This window comes from Parambassis ranga, chromosome 10 (assembly GCF_900634625.1).
Source record: "Parambassis ranga chromosome 10, fParRan2.1, whole genome shotgun sequence".
NCBI classification, from domain to species: Eukaryota; Metazoa; Chordata; class Actinopteri; family Ambassidae; genus Parambassis; species Parambassis ranga.
Window position 1 is genome coordinate 13157844 of NC_041031.1, and position 19352 is coordinate 13177195.

A 19352-nucleotide genomic window follows, 5' to 3' on the forward strand; every position below is an offset into this window, starting at 1 on the left:
TTTTGTGTCCTGGTCCATGGTGAAAATGCAGAATGCAGAGAATGTAGTGTTGTCTACCACTGGCCTAGTTATGCTGTGTAGACTTTTTTTTTTAATCCTTCTGCAGTCCCCTGACCAAAATAGACTTCTGAAACACGCTCAAGCAAGACAAAAGAAACATCTTCCACCACCAAAGGAGTTTGTGCCACATGTTATACAGAGCAATACTTCACTACTACTTAAACAGAAACACCATCCATCCAGAGCTCATAATTAACATTTAGCCCAATTTAGCTCAATCAACACAAACTACTGCGTTTGCATTTGTTTCTGTGCAGGAATTAGTCTCTTCTGACACAGTTCCACTAAGCTGGGTCCGTGGAGCTTAAAGTGTACGCTGCCCTTTTTTTTTAATCACTAAGCAAACCTCACTAAACTGAAAGGAAAAGTGTTTTTTTTCTACTTTAGTATAGAACCACCTTTACTATACATGGATCTGCTGAGTCAAGACTTCAAGTGTCAGGTTTTGTCTTAATAACACAGTTTAATCCATTTTCTGATGTCTGAGCTTGAGCTGGTCCAAGTTATTCAAATTATGCATACCTCCACTCGTACGCATACATACTGATCATAAAGTCATCTATGGACAGAGTCAGGCCAAAGATTTGTCTTTTACAACTGGTGCTCATTTAAGAAAGAGCTACTGCCCCCGCCAGTGGTTGTCTGCTGCCCTGGAGAGGAGAAGCTAGCAAGGGGGATGACTTTGACGGGGTCCTCCTTCTTGCTACTGCAGTGTCTGTCCAGGGTGTTGTAGAACTGCGGCTGATTGATCCCTTTGTCCAGTTCATCCTTTCTGGGCACAGACCTGCCCAGGGTATGGCGGCCATCCAGGATCCCCATGCTGCCCATGTTAGCTTTTACTCCCCGAGCACAGCTCTGCTGGAAGCCGAAAGAGGGGAGCGTAGCGGTGATGGTGGCGGTGGCAGGGGTGGAGGTGGGGCTGTTGCTGCCGGGACCCTGGAACTGGGCCAGGGCTGGGGGCATCCAGCAGCTGTCAGAGTGGCCCAATATTAGACACTCTTGGGTGCAGGTCTCAGAGGCCTCAGCCAAGGCTTTCTGCAGGTTCACCTCAATGGCTGTAAAAAAGGAGAAAAGAAAAAACCCAACACAGTTAATACAACAGGTCAGAACCTACAGTGCAGCTGCATTGCAATGATTTTTCTGGGGTTGATGTAAACTGAATGGACTAATGTAAACAGAATAAAGTTGTCGTCTTATCAGTGGGTGACCCACAAAATGTCAGCCTTTTAGCAAAATGAAAGTCAGTGATAAATGTTTCATTTCATCTTGTAATGAGAAAAACACCAGCAGAGCATTTAATTTTCATTGGTATTCCCACGACTCTGTCTGTTTACCTACAATATGCAATGAATTCCCTGTAGCTTAATTAGGGTTAGAAAAAATATGTCTTGCTGCTTGTGTCTCAGATTGGCTTCAGTGTATTAAATATTTAATGAACATCTTAACAAAGCCTTGTTTATTTTAATCACTGTCAATGTGCCACACCTTGAAACCTTTTCATCTTTGAGAATCCAATATAAATCAGATCAAATGGAAAAAATTCCAAATAGCTTTTTTTTTTAAAATAAGTAAATAAGTAAATTAAATTCAGGTACAATTAATAGACATTGTGCCAGTATTTAGGCTGCATGCACTGAAAGGAAGGGAAAAACTGAATAAAGAGGCGAGCGGGCAAGGCTAGGCACTCAAACTATCTTATCTCATTATCCCGGCACTGACATGTGGAATGAGTCTGGGATGAGGCCTCAGCATTGAGCCTTAGCAATAAAGCCTGTCATGCCAGATAATTAGAATGTAAAACAGTGTGCACCAAGGCAACCCAGAGCCTGCGGTATTATGTTTCCTAGGCCATACAAAGGAAAGAGAGAGGTCCTCATTCAAACATCACATCACTCCTCTAGGCCTCAGCTTCAAGCTGTCATGTAGAAATTATTTAGTGTATTTGCATAAGTAAGAATGCTATAAATAATTAAGCAGTCTCAGACCCTAGTACACTGGAAGGACTATTTCCTCCTCACACAGCTCTGCATGTTCTCCAATAGGCATCTGCAAAATCTTCCCACCAGCTCGTTTATAGTGTTGCGGCATTTTATGAAATGGAAATAAATATTTAGATTATGCAAGGTTAGTGATACCTACTACCTAGATTGGTGCCTAATGGCCCACTGAACAAACTTTTTTTTGTATTCTTGTGCTACCATAGATTGAATACCCCAGCCTCAACTTTAATTATGAGAGGAGTGTCTGAAAATGAATCGCCCGGTATAAATTGTGAGGATATATTTGGAGAGAGCCCACGTGGAGTTGAATCTGTCCTCTCCATATTGAACTGGAGCCGTGAAGCAGGAGTGTATAAATCCCCTGGGCGGTAAATGTGTCACCTTTCAGAGGGTCACTAACTTCATTAAGACAAAAATGGATGCTGCTTTCTCATTCTCTGAGCTAGCACAATAGGGCCGAGCCAAGTCTCGGCCGTGCCCTGACTCAATCTTTCTCCAAGTGTTTTCTGCTGTTTGTGGAGCCTTTTCGAGTTTGCTGATGTTTTTGATAAGGTAATGCTTTTAGCATAAATGTCTTATGGCTGCACTCAGACAGACATATAAATGTTTCTTGTGTTTTCCTTTGTTGGATTTATTCCTTCCCTCTCAGATTTAATTGATCTGCACAATCAAAGCCAAAGCTGCTTCACGAATGAAAGATAATCTGTGGCTCTGTTACTTTTTCACAGCTTGAACTCGTAGCAGTTCTCTGTCAACAGCCTTGAGTGAATACAGATTTTTCTATGGAACATTTCAGAAGGATCCCTCTCTAAAAGACATGGGGCTGTACTTCTTTCTATTCCAGTGGGATAGTTTGGAAAGGCGGCTGTGGGTTTGGGAGGGTGGGAGCACGGCGTGAGTGATGTCGCTGACAGCTCTCACTGCTTTCGTCAGCTAGAGGTATGCTGCAGCCCGCTTGTGATGCTGCTGTCTTTTGTATTCAGGGGAAACAACTGTACCCCACGGAGCTTTCGGGAGAAATCACACATCACTGATGCCACAGATCCCCTGGTGCTCTGAATGTTCTTTTCTACATTCCCTTCAAGGAAATTTGAATGGCAGACAAGTGGGGATAATGGCAAACAATGGAGTGTAATAGACGGCACGACTCAGATCAGACCTACTGTTCTCATTTCAGATGATTCATCTTTACCGAGTGGTGATGTACTTGAAAAAGATTTCAGATACCTGTTTAGTTACTCTGCAGAGTCAACCGAACATCTAATACGAGTTCAGCTGCAATCAAACACTGTGTGACTGTCTGCTGCTGACTGCGCAAATGAAAAAAAGTATTCACATCATCTTCTGTCTGCCAGGCACCGTGCCACAGTTGTCAGTTTGGAGCCGATCTTATGGTTATACGCAAGGTCAATACCAGCGGTAGCCAACAGCAATCTTGTTCTGCAACATCAACACATCCTTTGGCCAGCCGCAGATCGAACATCGCTGCAGCCACCTTCAGCTGACCTTCCACTGCTGCGGTCAAGCATTACGGCTTGTACAAACATGTGTAGAGAGGTACGAGGAGACAGAATGACGTGCAAAGCATGCCCAAGACAAACATGTTTTTTAAGTAAACGAAAATACAGGACAAATTACATCTTGGTGCAGCTGATTAAGTGCTAATAGGTGAAGCTACTTGAAGTATTTTAATTCTAAAATATAATGGGGTTTGTGGGGTGTACAATAAACCACTTTACACCTTTGAGATATTTTGTATTTTTGAGCAAGCAACAAAAACAAAAAAAAATAATATCCCCAAAGTATCTTAAAGTCTACCATAGCCTCCAGTCATGGGCTTGAGCAATTCAAAGCTGTAGAAGCAAATTACTGTTCTGTTTTACATTATAGCACATCTGATTTCCACTCACTTGGTGTGGCTTTGATACACTGATGTTAATTTTAGGAATAGCTTTAGGGAACTGATCAGTTTTAGGTTCCCATTAAAAGAAATTCAATATTGAAGTGGGTTTTATATGGCATGTCTTCACCTACACTAGTATCTGTCCAACCAGTGACAAAATGTTTAAAATAAATGTTGATGACTCATCTTGCACTCCGGGGCGTATATGAATTTTGTGACCAATGAAACTGTCGCTAAAGTTCTTTATGTCCTCTTATGTCTCTCCATCATCATGCTCAGGCTACTGGAGTTGACCAATCAGAGTAGACAAAGCTTTTTAGGAGGAGGAGCTGTGTGTTCTTATGGAATGCGTAAACAAATACGCACCGCTACACAAAACAGATGCAACATAAACAATTCATACAACACTATAGGGTTAAGCCCTCACTGTTGCACTTTATAGGACCAGTCCTGTTTTGATATTAGCTTCCAACACTGAAATAATAAACAGTAATTCAATAATTCAATTTTTAAGCCTATCCTGCTGCGTGGTAGAGGAAAGGTTAATGTGCACAGTCTGTCATATAAAGATAATTGGCTACATTTTAGCATCAAAGTAATGTATTAATGATTTATTTATCCATCTTAAATGAAGCATGGCATCATAAGGTTGTTCAAGTGACTTACCAGCTACACATGTGGATTGTTCTCATATTGTGTCTCAGTATTGCATTTCTCTTCCCTGCCCTTTGTCTTTGCGAACCATATGGTTCCAGTCTCATTTTTTATGCTACGAAGATGAAATTCTCTAATGAAAATACACATACTAATAGGCTGACACACACACACACATGCACACACAGAAGCCAGGATGCATATTAGCCAACTGATTGGGGCTTTTCAGTACAATGGTATGAGATATTTAACATGACAGTTGATGATATTTACTGACAGAGCTTGTTATATCTTGATGAGCTTCACATTAAGGTCTGCACACATATCACGATTCAACTCATTATTTCAGCATGCACAAACTCATTATTGCTAATTAAAAGGATAATTGCATGCATCTAGGACATTAAATCCTTCCAACAGCCATCAGGAAGGTGGACTAGGCTCCTGACTCATCCTACAGTGTTAATTGGAGTGGCTTTTTTTAAGAAAAAAAAATAATCATCTATACATCACGTTAAAGTTAAATGAAAACTTTCTGCACATATCTTCCATGTACATATATGTATATATAATATGCATCAAGATATACTGTAAATATCAGCTTAGAATAAAGTTTTGTTTAACCCTTAAAGACCTCAGTATTAACAGAAAGTTAGTTTAAATCCAGTTGCAGCAGTGAATTATAAACCCATGAGGCTAACATGAGTTTGTTTGTTTAATAAAAGAACAAAGTATAGACCTGTTCTATAGGAAAGGAAACCTTAAATGACTTCTGGTATGACTTGACCTAATATAATGGTAGGGGAAATGGTAAATGTTAGCTAATTAGGACATATATTTTATGCTGTTGTTAAAAGTAGAAAAAAACCTCAACAAAGTAGACCGAACTGAACCGAAAACCGTGGCCTCAGAAGCGTGATGCAAACTGAAGCATGGATTCTGTTAACTGTTCCACCCCTACTAGATACACAATATTTTTTTAAGTAAATGAATATTTTATCAATAAAAGCTACATCAGCAGTTCTCTGCACTTCTCAGTGTCAGTTAATTTGAGATCGTCAGGTTTAACAGTGTCAGAAAAAAGCAGGACCCTTCATAACAGGGAGCCCTCCTCTCTCACCAAGGGTTATGAAGGGTTGTGGTTAAGTAATTCAGCTATTCAGAATGCAAAATTATTATTATTATTATCATCATATTATATGTGATAGGAAGGAGATTAGAGTGTGAAGGAAGAAGGGGGACTGCAAGCTGCATGCTTTGTGTGTCTGGTGGGAGACTAGAAGACAGAAATACAAGAACGTAGGATTCCTTCCTACAAATAGAATCTCAGTAGAAATAATTGGGTTTGTAATTACTGAGACTTTATCACTTCATTCGGCCTTATGCCCACTCCAAACGTACAATCTGGATAAGCAAATGGATGGTCATTAATAATAATAGCGCTATTAAAACCTCTTGGTGTTGCCCTGAAAAGAGAGATGCCATTACTTTCATCACAGCTTCGCCGATCATCATTTGAAGGAGGACGCGAATGTCTCGCTTTCACAGAATCACAAATACAGAGGTGCTACACCATCTCAGCAGCCTCCCTGCTTTTTCTGCGCATCGTATTTATGATGCACACTTGTGACTGATTCATAGTGTTGATGAGTACTTTACTCTTATATAAACTTATTGAGGATTCAGCAAACTGAGGAGAGAGATGCTTCTGAATGAAAATAATATATATGTCCCGCATATACAGCGGCTCAATAATGAAATAAGAATATGCAAGCTCTGAGGCAAGGTCTGTGACTGCTCTGTATCTGTGGCAATCGGTGTGAAAAATGGAGTTTTCACTGCATGTCAGACTCAAATGCTATTTGGTTTTCTTTACTTTTATCAGGAGTTGGTACGGTATAATCCCTGGTGAAGGCAATAAGAGCTGTCACTGTCACTGCAGCCAAGGGCACAGAGGAGGAAGTAAATATTCTATTGTAGCAATAAAAAAAAGTTGGCGTGTGCTTTCGAAGGCAGATCAGCTATGACACAGAGGTCACCGGTGTCATGTAGGAGGATGACATGTATTAAGATTATAGGAAGATGTGCTGAGGTAAACAGTTTACCAAGGCTGTCTTTACAAGATCTTTACAAGATTTTATAAAAGAATTTTGTGCAACAAAATGGCAGAAATATCTCCTGTATATCCTCTGTTCATCTGCTGGCTGGTCTCATTGAAGGTCATGAAGGTTAAGTACTGCAGTTAATTAATGGTAATGAGTTACCGTCCATTATGGTGTGGGGGTGTTTTTTTTTTTTTTTCAATAGGAACATAAATTTCAGAGCAATTCTCTATAGCAGCGATACAAAGTGAGATATCAGAAATAGCAGAGCCATTGCACTGCTTTTTTTTTCTTCCTAAAACAAATAGTGCCAGATGTAATGAATGGCCTTTTTTAAAAAGGAGACAATGTGACGCAGATAAGAAGGGAGCAAGGTTGTCCATATATACTCTAGACTAATTACTTTTGATGCATTTACTGAGACGCCGCTGACAACGGTGAGTCTCCCAGCCACATACGTATTTATCAGCACTTGTGGGACCTATACAGTTCCTCGCCTGTAATCCATCTAGCCTTGTCTTCTCTCGACCCCTTTTGCTTTCCCAGTGTTTGACCCATTGTAACTGAAAGTAATTGCAGGCAGAAAACAACATCTAATGATTACTTTATCTGGAGTCTGAGAGAGAGTGAAAAGTCACAGACAGGTACTTTCAACAAAAGGAGGAGGCCTTTTTGTTCCCGACACACAATTTCAGACAACAAAGAATATTATTGACTTGGCAGAGATTAGAACACCAAAACAAATAACAAAGCACAGGGAAAGGACAAAGTGCACAAAGAGAGAAAGGATCTCTTGAACAACCAAGTGCCAAACACTTGCTTCTTTCTTTTTGTTGCCATTGATTAAAAGTATGTTGTAAGTTGAAGCACCCATTTCTCCCCCGACTATGTACAACAGCAAAAGAATGTACTGAATTAATTTAATGTAAATTCCCCTATGTCTGAGTCACCTTTGTTGTCAGGAGTATAGAAAACAACACATCAAATTTCTCTGCAGCTTAAAATGTTTACAAAAAAAAGAGAAAGAGAGCCGCCCCGACATCAACAACCACAATTGTGTGATTTCCATCAACAGAGAACACAGTTGGGAAGGTAGAACACAGAAACAGTTTTCTTACACTTGACTTTTTGTGTGTGACATTGGTTGATTACATCTCCTTCATTATGTGTAGACTACTATTGGGCCTCCCCACCCGAGGACAAGAAGCTGGTGTCACCATCAACACAATCAGGCCTGGCCAAATACCCAGCATGGGCCAGATAGATGAGAGGTGCAAACACCATAACAATCTGCAATCAGCGCTCATCACCACAATGACACACAGAGGAGGAGGCACAGACTTTCTATGGGGGGTAGAAACACAACACATGCTCACAGAGGTGCACACACACAGGCCCACACATGCATAACATTTTCAGTTTAAAATCTCCTACAAAGAAAGCCATTCACCCCCCCCCCTCCTTTTTTTATTTGTAAAACTGTACTTATGCAGGTGCTATATGAAACTGCAGATATACTGTATAGGTGTGCTGTTACCAGCAAAGAAGCAATACATAAATGTATATTTATACGACCATAAAAAAATGATTCCAGCTTAAAATTCATTGCACATGGATGAATGTCTGAACATTTCCATATTATACAGATAATGTGAGGTGTGAGAAAATGAAAATAAAGAGCACAGAATAAAAAAAGGGAAGTGAAAATATTTAAGAAGGATTAAGAAAGAAAGGAAAATAGGCTGATTAAGCGAGACCTGACAAAGCGGTCTGATATTTGCACAAAGATTGGATTGTTCCAGAAGGAATACTGTCTAAACAATCATGATTTTTAGGAGAGGACTTTGATCTAAAAATGTAAATGTCATTTACAACACTCTTAGCTTCTCTTTTAAAATCAAATTAGAAAGCTGATTTGAAGCATCAGCGGGTCCTCAGAGAAGTAAACGTGTTGTCTTATGGAGCCAGTAACAACTGAATATTTTCAGAAAATAGGTAATAAAAAATGAGTCCCTTCCATTTTACGTGACGTGAAAAAGAGACTAGAGAGACGAAATGTACAGCAGCAGCCACCGACGTGCAACATCCTCTGTCTTGTAACAAGCAAATTCATCACACTGACCCATTGCCCCCAATTATTATGGAAAACAAGAATGAATCAAATTAACATTGAAGAAGCTCTCGGATCCGGCGGCCTGTCTGTGTGTAGCCGATGCAGCATGGGGAGAAGCGAGGGTAATAAACAAGGTGCCACTGTATATGCTATATATCTTGCAGTCATTGATGATTAGCTCTGTTTTCCCTTAGCCATACATTACAGTTATTGCCTCTATGGCCGGACAGATACAAAGGCATCATGAAGCCCATCTTTCAGCTGATAAGTGGCAAGCCCGAAAAACCACTCAGCACCGGCTGCAGCATGATTTCAGTGGATGAGTAATCCGGGCATGGTGAAAACTGTAATCTCTTATGTGACGGTGCCGACAGAAGGACCTGATGTACGGTCGCTGTTGTGTTTTTCTAGGATGTTGGTTTATTGTACAGTGAGGTACCTCTGAGTGGAAATCATTTAATATGGCGGCTGTCCTCAGATGTCAACAGCTTAAGTCCTGCTGTTTTGTCCAACTAGGCAATCCTGAAAATGTGTAATCTGTATAAGAAGTCAGTATCAGACAGCAGACAGTCGTGCCTTCTCCTTTCTCCTTCCCTTTTCTTTGTCTGCCTTCAAAATATTTTCTAGACAGCTTAGGCATGAATGCAGACTGTATACGGTATTAGTCACAGTCATTAGTGATGAGCAAACTTACATTTGCAATATCAATGTGTAGCGTAGCATGGTAAAGGTTTTAATATGAGGGGCAGACACTCTCCAGATCCCCCTGAGCATGTACACTTTAAAGGTTTTCCTTTTCCAAGGCGCCACACACCCTCCTCCGGGGACAACTATTAATTTTTCACTGAAACCTCCCCTGAATAATGAATTCTGTCCTATTTATACGCTGTGATAAGTCCACTGAATGTCTAAAAAGGGGTTATCGTGAAAAGGGTAAGGCTTTCAGAGAAAGACCTGTCCCTGCTTAACATGTTTAATTCATCCGCATCGCCATGTTCTTGAAAGCAGAAGAAAAGTCATATAATGTATCACTGACAAACATGAAAGCAGACACAAGCGGCATACTCAATAAATCACAGCTTTACTTTTTCTGTTTTGATGTTGACTGTCACAATCCTCCACCCAAACACCAGCTGCTGAAAGTTCAGCTATATGCTTTTTACTCCTCCAGGCCCCGGCTGACAGATATGCTCTCACTAAAATCACAGAGGTACTCAGTGGCTTGTGTTAATGTTTCTGTCACTACGCACTTTATTTGGGGTGCGCTGAGTGCAGACATTGTCAACTAACGTTCGCAACAGGAAGAGCGACAGACACAGATAGACAAACAGAGGGAGAGTCATTGAAAGACTGTGGAAAATGGCAGATGCTGAAACACAAGCAAAAAAAGCTTTAAAGTTAAGCCATAAATAATGCAATAAAAACTAGAACATACTTCAAAATCAGGGGGAAAAAAATCTGCTAGAGGTGACAAACATTTTTGATACTTAAAATACTTTGATACTTAAAATATCTATTGCTGTAGGAACTCCATTACCTCTGGGTAAAACATGCCAGATTTTCCTGCTGTTTGTATCAGCATTGCAAACCAGTATTTACAGCTTCACTGTCAGACCATCAGGCTCATGATTTAAAAAAAAAAAAAAAAAAAAAATCTCACATAAGCACTATTAATTGACACTGCTGACAGTGTGTATCAAAATGCACCACATAGTGAAACAGTGAGGGTTTGATTTAGCAGTGTGATGCTGTAGCCTTCTTTTTTAAATGTACAGTTATAACTGGGACTATATTCACTTCATTTATATAAACACAAGTCATCCATTCAATCTAAACTCCCAGTGCTGGCTATAAAAATAAAGAATAAGCATAATAAAAAACAATATTAAAATAATGAATATAAATTACATTAAAATAAAAATGAAAGGTAAAACGAAACACACTCATCTAAAAGGGTGCAAAGGCATCTTTGCATTTCTCTCAGGTCCTTAAACCACATCCTCAGAACTGTAACAGCTACCCATGGATCATATGAGTACATAAACTGTGTCAACGACTAAACAACTTGCACCAGTATCTATTCGTATCTCATCTAACTGGTGGTTTAAAAGTTTCCAGCCATCAATGCAGGTATATGTTATAAATGAATGGATACAGATATATGGTGTTATATACCACACTCAGCTAAATAGTTCACCAGCCACCAGCTAATGTTCAAATAAAGTAAAGCTACTAAGAATGTATTGTAGCTGCAGAGTTACTGATGTTTTGAATTGCAAACCTTTATTTATGACTTCTACACTGAGAAAGTGCATCAATGTGTTGACTTCCTAAATAATGTTACCCTTGATAATTGGATATTTGTGTTGTTGTCATCATTTAATATTTGTTTTTGTTTTTTATTTAAAGGCATTTTTTAGTTTAGTTCCTCTTCAGAAATAATCCTAATAAAATAAAAGGCTGAAAGCAGAAAGTATTTTTGGTCATTGTGTAGTTTGTGATGATTAGAAGAATGCACCCGTGGTAGTGTCTGTCTACACAGGAGGCTTCAGTGAGAAGAGCTATGCAACTACTTTGCTCTTTAGAGACTGTCGGCAACACATTGACCTCAATGTCTTTCATTCTATGTAGCCCGGAGCGCTAACTATCAGATATTATCACCCAGCGTCTATGAAGCTGTGAGTCTGTGATATCCTGGGGACTCTTGTACATATATTCTGTCCTGCGGTGCCACCCTCTTTGTGTCAGACGTTTCGTCCTTCTCTAACACGACAAACACCCACAAAGAGGCAGGGGTGGTGTATGTATGTCACATTTGTTCTGCCTGGCATTTAGAATGTGCTTGTTGACATGTCTTAGCAGAGCTGGGGGATTTCATAGAGAGCCTGGAAGTCCTGCATGTCCGGGTGTTTGTTAGAATTGTAGGAGAAAATTGCCAGAGCTTCCTGGCTCATCACTACCACCACCACCACCACCACCGCTGCTACAGTGACATCACTATAGCCAATTTCATCCCTGCACTTTATTTTAAGTGACTGTGTGGTGTGCACGTTGCTGTGCATGTGTGAGAGTGAAATATCCTCAGACTCTCTCTCTCTCTCTTTTTCTATGTAATTCAGTGTGTGAAGGCACCAATACCCATCTCTATGATAATTTCCTATTCACCGTGAGCAAAGACAGCAACACTGATACAATTCATTTCCTCTTTATTAACTGGTGCGGAAATGTTGGGCCGGCAGAAGTGACTTGTGAAGTCTTTCTGGGCCGACGGGTGGTAGAGTTTGTTTTACGGGTGGGAGGAGAAAACTACTAGTACAGGGGAGGTGATTTTGGGAGCCATGCATCCATAATAGTGTATTTGTCTGACACAAATATGCCGTCGATATTTAGGGACTCGCCTGATCACAGCATCTGTATTTTTGAAAAATAATATAGTCCAGCCCTCTTGATGGACCTTTGGCAAAGTTTCTGAATCATTTGTACGGTTTGATTTTTGATGTTCATGTATGACATCCAGAGTCAAGTCCAGTCAATCAACGTGACATTCAATTCACTTGAATTGATGACTTTCCTTTTTTTTTTATTAAGGGCTGATGTCCTTATTATTTTTCTTCATCCCAGACTCTTCCTCTCTCCACTCTGACATTAGTAATTATTTCAAACTATCAGGTAGACAGTTTCATTTTCAATTAAATCTCATCTTCTCTGCTGACCTTGGAGTAGAAAACAGCGTTGCTCTCTTAGCCCTGGACAGTTCCTGCGGCAGTTATGGGTGCCATTTAAGATTTAAACTCAATTTGAGGCTGACTTCAGTGAATGCATGCCCAGACAGAAGTGTGTCGTCAGTATATGTATTCCAGTAACACACTTAATGTGATAATTGAAAGAGGCCCAATTAAAGCTTCAAGGCATCACTGGCTACTCCAACACACCCTAGGGTAGCAAGGAAGGACAGATTTACAACCATATGCTGCTAATCTAGCTGTCTAGTATGGGTTATGAATCTTAATGTAGCAGTGTTACGAAGACGTATTAGGTGATAGTACAGACTCAGTTTTTTTTTGCACACAATATCAACAAGAGAACAGTCTTAGTTGCTGCATCATGATGATAAATAGAAAAAAAACTTGAACAAAGTAGCTGTAGAATGTAATTCTCGACCCTCTCACAAAAAAGAGAGAAAGAAATACCAAACAGAGGGCACCATGTATGTAAGAAAAACAATTACAGGATATTGACAGCTAGTGCAATCAAAGGCTCCCCTGCCAGACTCAATGAGGTGCCAATCAACTGAGTGTCTCTGCCTCGTGATGCTGCGGCTGCTGCTGCCTTTCATTTTAGAGTCAGAGGAGATTCTGCCGTAGTGAATCATCAGTCAATAGCTCAGAGCTGATGGTTAATGCTGATTGATGACATTCAATCCCCCACCTCACCCCACCACAGCAGGCTTGCCACAATGCCTTCATCTACAATAAACAGAGTACATGCGAAAATCAGGAGGGAACTCCTAGGAAATATGCTGTTATTATTATTATTATTATTATTATTATTATTATTATTATTATTATTATTATTATAGTAGTAGTATGAGTCTGTTGTTCTAAACTAGCTTTTACGCCTCTGTCACCATGTTTTGATGGCTTTATTGTCTTTCTTTGGTAGAAACTAGTTGCTCATCAAATGCTGCAAAAGGTCACCCATGATTGATTTAGGCTATAATTAAAATGATTATTAAAATAAGTGATGAAGCACGCCATGCTTTCTCTTCATTGTCCCATGTGTATTAGCATGTCATTCAAAGATCGGCATTAGCCAACGCACTGAAAAAACAACTTAGAACGTGCATGTGATTAAAGTAATTCTATCAAATGTGACATTTCCATCATCACGGAGCTCCTGCCTCGCTCTTTCCTTCTCTTCACCTGTGGTGACTTCTTCACGAACAGAATAATAGAACAAGTTCACTCCTTCTCTGAGGGAAAAAAAAAGACATTTCTGTGGAAATATCTTAATGTGAATTTATGTGAGACATGACAATGGTAACCCATAACAGGCACTTTCTAACCCAGAAATGTCAAGCAGGAGGAAGAACATCGTAACAAAACACAGGTATGATTTTGAATTGGCTATAGAGGTGTCATCATAAGACAGAAAATAATTCTGTCTCCTTCCTTCGGTCTTTGTCTCCCCCCCTCTCTGTCTCTCTCCTTAGCTTTGTGTTTAGGTCTTTATTTTTCATACTGTGGCAGTTTCAGGTATCCCGCTATATTAAAGCATGCACTGAGATAGAGAGCTTCCTCTGCTGGTTGTCTGAACAACAGCATAAAAAAATAAACCATATGTTGGACATCATCTGGTATCAGGAGAATTTTTGCATCTCTTGCTTTCACTCCTTTCGACTCCTGTCAACATATTGAAGTCAGGATTCAGGGAAGCTTGGTGTTAACTATCCATCTGTTTGTCTACTGTAATAACCTAATTTACTCATTAGCAAGCATGTGACCCAAGCCACTTCTATGCATTCCTCATTATGGAAATGTAATCAGTGTTCATGCCCCACCTTATCGTAAAAACACACACTGTTTGCTATTGTTAGTGATGATTACAAGAACCCATCTGCACTGCTCAAGCAAACCCTCCATTTTCATTCATTTCAGTTACTTGTTGATTCATATAGGCCTTTAAAAAGTTGGACATATTATTATTGACATTATAAGACACACTGAGAGCAACCTGGAATCTTAGCCTGAAGTAGTGATAAAACATGACTGAAAGCTACCAAACCCCAAGTGGCAAGAGGGGAACAATCATTAGAAGACACTTCATCGAAACACACACTGAAATGCTATAAGGAACAAATCATATTCTATTTATGACACCTAGTGTAAACTCGACTTATTCTGCTCCTCATCCAGCCCGCACTTCACAGTAAACACAACAAAGAATTGTAAACTCTACTGGCAGAAGAAGAAAGGGTATTAATTTTTCAACCTGAAAACTGTAAACTGAAAGTACCTGTGAAGTGGATAATTCTGTCTGGGGGAGACATGTATTTTCCCCTTCCTTGTGTCAACACAACTTCTTTTGAGGTGTGCAGCGATGTCTGTATGGACCTGATAAGTCTCTTATTCTCAGCAAAGAGTAATTTGCAAAATGCAGACGGCTGTACACAGACTCTCCACATTGTTAATTAAATCATTCTGCCTTTGATGTTTTCTCAGGTTTTAATGGGAAAATATGAAATTAAATAGGATGCTGTCTTCTCTCCCTGTGAAAAGAAACGATCCATGGATGCAGCATCAATTATTTAAGCTGAAATACTGTAAATAAAACATAAATAAAATTGCATGACTTTCCACTGAAAGCAAAGTATTGTTTTCTTTAAAGCTGTCAAGACACTGGCGCATATTCACATTATTCACATTTTGTTGTCAAACAATCATCAGAATCGACTTTGTCTTGTCTTGGCATGACGATAAAGTGAATATGCAGAAAAGATATATAAGAAAAAGGCATTAGGTCATTATTTGCAGAAAGGGAAGCTGTCTTGGGGATCTGCGGTTCACGTTCCCTATGCAGTGCGGTGCAGTGCAGAAGGGTAATAGTCCGGACTGTGTATGGATCCTACTGTATAATCAGATGACAACAATATGTCTTCTTGTAGTTATGTGACTGTTAAATGTAGGTAGTAAGCCAGCTTACAGCTGCACATGTAGTCATTGATGTACGTCAAACATTTCCAATGCTTGTACGTGGAGGAGAAAGCTGGTAAAAAATGAGAGGTCACTGAGTTGACATGGTGGTTTGGAGCCCAATGATTGTGATTATGCTCATCAAAAGAAAACCACAAATCACAAGTTTGTCAGTGGAAAGGTCAAACAATAAAAGCAGATTTTTGTTTTGGGGGAAAAAAAGAGATTATCTAATCAGCTTAGACTGTTCCATGTGGGGCTTCTAAACAGCAGCTTTGCTGAAAATGTATGATACAATCCATTTTGTTTAGTCAATACTTACTAGGGCACAAATATGCTGGGAGTATTACATGATGACCTTTGCCCTAATCAATCTACTAACACTTTGCGTCTATAGAGTATAGGTCTGCAAATCAGGCAGAGGGGAGTGTGTTTTTCAAGCAGGGTCAAGCTGATAACAGAATACAGCCCCTAAGGTGTTAATGGCAGCCTGATTATCTGAATGGTTAGTGTTTTTACACCGACCTCTAATTACTTCAAAGGCTAGTCTTTGAAAAAGCAATTATGAGCTGGGCCAAACTGTACATCTCACTTAAATGCTTCATTGCAGTTTAATTTATTTGCACAAGTACACTAAAAAAATGTTGTATATATATATATATATATATATATATATATATATATATATATATATATATATATATATATATATATATATATATATATATTACTACTACTTACCTTAATCTAATCTTTTTACATCAAGCCAGGGTGTTGTAGGGACACGCAAGTAACTCTCAGTCAAACTGCCAGCTGCCTGATGTTCTTTACTCCTATCCACCAGTAGAGGGCACATCGTCTCCCTCAGTGTCTCATTTCAATGTCTTGCTGCATTAAAAAGTTACTTAAGACCTCTCCAATGCTGCTGCTAAATCCCACTGATGTGCTGTATGGGCTGAGGTACTCTACTACAGGGCTCTGTGTCGTGCAGTGATACCCTAAATGCTTCCACCCTTGAGTATATGCAGCACTGCAAAAAAAGGGGGAAGCAACAGACCGTCAAGAAATGTGCCATGGCTGGTTCTTGTGCCTCACTTCTCTTTCAGTATTTGGCTTTTTGTAGTACTCCTTGAAGAGCTCACAAATAATCACAAAAGGGAAGAGAACAGATGACAGTACACTTTAGCAGGCATATAAGCAGGCAGCCTTACAGACCTAACAAACACGTCCATATATCAGAAGTGCTGCAAGTGAGCTAGGATAAGATATTTGGTAAGATTAAGAAGGTGTGAAGCACCTGCTTAAATGATATGTCCTGCATCCATCTAGCCACATATGTCCAAAGGCAACTTGACAGCATGGCCCCACAGACAGGCCTGAGATTAATGACTTGTGACAGCTTCAACGAGCCAGGATGTGAACAGTCATCCTGCAGCCATTACATAAGTAGAAACAGCTGTTGTTTCGGCCGAGGCTTTGATTTCTTGCTGTAGCTGGTCCTCGTAGAAGCATGGCAGGAGAGAGAGAGAGGGGGGAACCCCTGTCACATACAAACAGGCTGAACAATATTGTGGAGGCAGCAGGTTTTCGCAGAAAGCAAGTGGGTGGCTGGAGTACTGGATGCAACTACTACAGAAAGGGACAAAGAAACGTCCTCGTGTTCACTACCTGTATCAATGTAGCTTATATTAATGGCTTTGGAGGAACCTGCCAATGCCTGTTGTGCAATTATAACAGTCCGAATTATGTTTGGCGATAATTCTGCTGCTCAGAGTTGTTGTGATTAGCATTGGCATGAATGGAGCTAGATTAAACCCAGTTGGAGAATATAGTGAAGGAACCGCAATTAGATACAACATTATTCCCTTTCTGTTTGATTCGGAGAACACTGCCTTGTTCTGCACAATAGGATTTAGATAGTCCCATTGTGATGAAAGCCTATTTTGAACCTGGTGAATGTATAGAACATGACGAACCACTTTGTTTGAGCAGGACAAAAAGCTTGGCTTGGGCTTGGCGTGTGCTTTCTGACACTGTCTGCTTGCTGTTTCTAAGTCCTTTCTTTCTAGATCACTCCAAAGAGCCATGCAGACAGGGTTTTAAATAGATGAAAAACAGTTTGGAGATTGCTTTGTATTGAAGGTACAAATGCCAGGTTGAATTCATTTGAATCACCATCTAATTTAGTTTTATTACATCACCGTCGCTCTTTTATCATCAGCTTTTATTCAGTTATTCTGAGTACCGCTATTCAAAACGCTTATTCAGTGTATTCTTAATGTTCTGTGGGTCAGCTGCACTGACAAACAAACAGATACATACATATATTCCAAGAAGGCAGGAAAACAATTAATTATTTATCTCCACTTATCTTTTGTATAGTTCTACATCACACTTGCTAGATGTCATTGTCTGGGTTTGCATGTCTGCATGCACTGTCCTTGCTTAGGATTCAGCAGATGGAACCATGGGATGGAAGTTATCAGCCTTCCCATTCCCCTCTGGACTGTAATTCGTTGTCGACAATGTGCTATGGACCCTAAAGGCCTGCCATCTGCTTATACTCTTGCTCCTTCCAAAGGTGAGAAATTCCAGACCCCCCCACCTGGTTGATTTGATCTGGCCGTTTTAGCCGTGCATGCCACCTATAGTCACCAGTGCCAATTTACGCCCCTTGTGCAAAAAAAAAAATACAATACACATACACAATCAGGTGAATCTGAAAATGTAAAATGTGATTAGCTGAGCTATCAGCCTTTGAAAAGGTGCAAATTAAGAGTGAGTCATTGTAAAACTAAATAAATAAATAAAAATCATCTTTTTTTCCCTCCCTGTAGCAAATTTCAATGTGAAAAGAAAAAACATTTCTATTTGACTAAATAAAGTTGAGCTAAAAGGTAATTATCTACCCTCCCGGTGCTACAGTGGTCGTAGAGAGAGAAACAATATTTTCATATTAAGTGAATTTATTCGTTTTTCTTAAATTATTCTGATGATTATTTTTAATTACTTATTTGTGGACAATAAATACATGCATACAGACACAAACATTTATTTATACTGCCTCTAAACCTTTCCTAACATGTTTGTTTACCAGACTTCGTACCACTCTATAATGTTTTGAAGGTGCTGAACAAAAGGATTATGTTTGCATGAGCGGAGCAGGACTTAAATTAAACAAGTGGCCGTGTAAAACTTGCTCACTCATACTTATTTATAATGTGTCCTGTCATTCTTGTTCTGCTCTTCCTCTGTGGACGCAGACTTGCTCGCAGAGGGAAAAGAAATTTTTCAGGCCTGGAACGGATGTCTTGTTGCTTATGAGTCATCACTGTGTTCAGAGATTGCGTTTTGACAAGCAAGCCATCCTTAATCCAAATCCAGTTGCCCAGTGAATGTGACCACATTTCTTTTTTCTTCTTTTTTGTGTACGTTTTTGTGTGAGGTGGGCAGCTGGGTTTACACACAATATTATTATCTGGTCTGTCTAGAGGAAGCTGGTTTTTAGTAGCCTGAAACTCTCTTATATATAACTATTTGTAAAGAAATGTAATACAGTAGAGAGGATTACTATTGGAATCTCACATGGCCCAAACAATTCTATGTAATTTGCTATCCATATTAGAGTAAAGGAATCTTTGTGGTCTGTGTTATTTTTGTATCCACTCAAGCAGCTTAGCCTGAACTAGAATATGTATAAAACAGAGGTGACTCCACAGATGTCCTGTCTCCCTTGGGTCTCTTTATACTTAGATATTGAACTCTTCTTCCAAGCTTCCTGCATAACACTCCATACATCATCAAATTGATCTAGTGAAGAAGATTTAA

The 19352-nt window shown here is 39.6% G+C and overlaps 1 protein-coding gene across 1 annotated transcript in view; it reads right to left on the bottom strand.

Moving 5' to 3' along the window:
* Positions 1-651: 651 nt before the first annotated feature.
* pcdh11 (protocadherin 11) overlaps positions 652-19352 on the bottom strand; it is a 113448-nt gene continuing 94747 nt past the window's right edge. Inside the window, exon 7 of the mRNA XM_028416994.1 lies at positions 652-1115. Within this exon, the coding sequence (XP_028272795.1) occupies positions 652-1115 (464 nt within the window). The remainder of the gene's footprint in view (positions 1116-19352) is intronic.